Source organism: Triticum urartu, chromosome 6, assembly GCF_003073215.2.
Source record: "Triticum urartu cultivar G1812 chromosome 6, Tu2.1, whole genome shotgun sequence".
Taxonomy (NCBI): domain Eukaryota; kingdom Viridiplantae; phylum Streptophyta; class Magnoliopsida; order Poales; family Poaceae; genus Triticum; species Triticum urartu.
The window spans coordinates 531,282,077-531,283,949 of record NC_053027.1 but is presented as its reverse complement, the minus strand read 5'-3'; the positions used below and the strand labels follow the sequence as shown (position 1 = coordinate 531,283,949).

General features: G+C 57.6%; 1 protein-coding gene across 1 annotated transcript; it reads right to left on the bottom strand.

Annotated features, from left to right (window-relative positions):
- Positions 1-206: 206 nt before the first annotated feature.
- On the bottom strand, positions 207-1,541 carry LOC125512694 (xyloglucan endotransglucosylase/hydrolase protein 24-like). Its single transcript, XM_048677783.1, has 2 exons — positions 1,048-1,541; positions 207-926 (listed from the first exon to the last, which is right to left on the bottom strand). Exons 1-2 carry the CDS (start codon positions 1,348-1,350, stop codon positions 342-344), a joined length of 888 nt encoding a protein of 295 aa, XP_048533740.1. The 5' UTR covers positions 1,351-1,541; the 3' UTR covers positions 207-341.
- Positions 1,542-1,873: the final 332 nt, after the last annotated feature.

The window sequence follows — 1,873 nt, the reverse complement described above, 5'->3', positions numbered from 1 at the left end:
GGAACGTGGGACGTGCGTTAGTGGGGTCGTGGCTATTTCTGTTTTCCCTTTTATTTCGCCGGCTCCTATTTCTCTCGATGTTTTTCCTTACGTGAACCGGCTGTTTGTTTTGCGGTTAGATCGTGCGATGGGAATTTTATTGCGGGGGTGTATGTACGAGGGGAGGATGGTCGAACCATCACGACGAGGGCAGATTCTCCTTTAATAGTAGAGAAATATATTCTGCAATGAAACTTCTAAAGATTAACAAAAAGTCCAGCTAGTTCTCAATCTAGACCAGAACAAACAAGCAAAGTAATGTACAGAGCCAGAGACATAAACCTACAAGAGAAATCATGCAACTACTCCACGACGCATTCCTTGGGGAGCCCCGACCACCTGTACCGCTGGACGTCCTTGCAGTAGTCGTAGATCATGTGCGCGTCGCGCGCCCGCCGCAGCGCCGCCGCGTCGAGGCCCCGGTCGAACCACGTCGACCCCGGCGGCTCGTCGCCGCACCACGCCACCCCCGGCGGCGGCCGGCACCAGGACACGCGGAGGTTGCGGTAGTGGGCGAAGAATGGCGCCTCCGACCAGTCCGTCTTGACGCGCCCCCCCTGCGTCGCCCAGTCGTCGGCGTTCCAGAGGCTCCCGTGCAGCCGCATCTTCTGCCACGTCGGGAACGGCACCCCGTGCTCCTCCTTGTTCCTGAAGCTCCGGATCGGCACGCCGTCCACCAGGATCGTGATGCGCTTGGGGTTCCAGTCGATGGAGTAGGTGTGGAAGCCGGCGGCGGGGTCGAACCAGAGGCGGAACTGCTCCTCGCGGTTGCCCACGCCGTTGGCGAAGATGTTGGTGTGGAGCGTGTAGGGCTCGCCGGTGACGTTGCCCAGGAACTCCAGGTCCACCTCGTCGTGGTAATCCCACGGCACGTCCTCCGGCATCAGCTGCACGCGCCGATCACATTCTTAATATTTCGCCGCCAATGGATAAACGCGGGGCACGGTGACCGCGCCCTGACATGGCGTATTGGCGTGGCGGCGGACGGAGATCGATCGACGGACTTACGTAGAGCGTGGTGACCGTGCCGGCGGAGTTGTCGGGGACGAGCATGAGGTCGACGTCGAAGCGGGCGTAGAGGTACGCCTCCTTGGAGTGGAACCCCGAGCCGTGGGTCTGGTCGAGGCAGAGCGCGAGGATCTCGTCGTCGCCGGCGTCGTCCATGTAGAAGAAGCTGTGGTCGTCGCCCCACACGATCTCGATGTCGTCGTACATGTACGCCATGGCCATCTGATCCACGACCACCACCACCAACATGGCCACCAACACCATGGAATGCCAACAAGAAGAAGACGGCAACGACGACGCCATGGCTGGCTAACTAATTGACACGATCTCTCCCTTCCTTCCTTCTTCTTCTACCTCCTCCCGTGCCCTCCATACGATCAAGATTTGAGTTTATAACGCGCATGCGGAAGATGTAGAGATGATGAAACGGGGAAGGGGTCGATTAATTGGAGGAACGTGCCATGTTCTTGAGAATGTTTCTGCCAGGGGCATGGCATGTTAGGATCCATGGAATGTTAGGCTGGCTCGCTCATTTGCAATATTTGGGGCTTGTTATTGGATGATAACACGGCCTCGTGCATACTTACCAGGGAGCTTCATTATTTCCATGGCCTCCCGCTGGCCTCGCTACCTACCTAACCTACCTTCATGCCACCTGCGTAACCTACCTTCCAATGCGCCATGCTGCCCATGCACAGATGCACGAGCGGGGGGGTTGCTTGGTCAACTAAAAATGCGCTCTTATTTTTCTTTCCATCGCCCAGCACGACGCAACGTTCAGTCAAAATCAAACGGCAGTGTAGCAGTGTTGACCCGACCAGGCCCG

Excerpts from the sequence above, each read along its gene's own strand:
- LOC125512694 (XM_048677783.1), bottom strand. The coding sequence starts at position 1,350 with ATGGCGTCGTCGTTGCCGTCTTCTTCTTGTTGGCATTCCATGGTGTTG. Across the intron at positions 927-1,047 it reads GCACGGTCACCACGCTCTAC|CTGATGCCGGAGGACGTGCC; the intron begins GTAAGTCCGTCG and ends CGGCGCGTGCAG.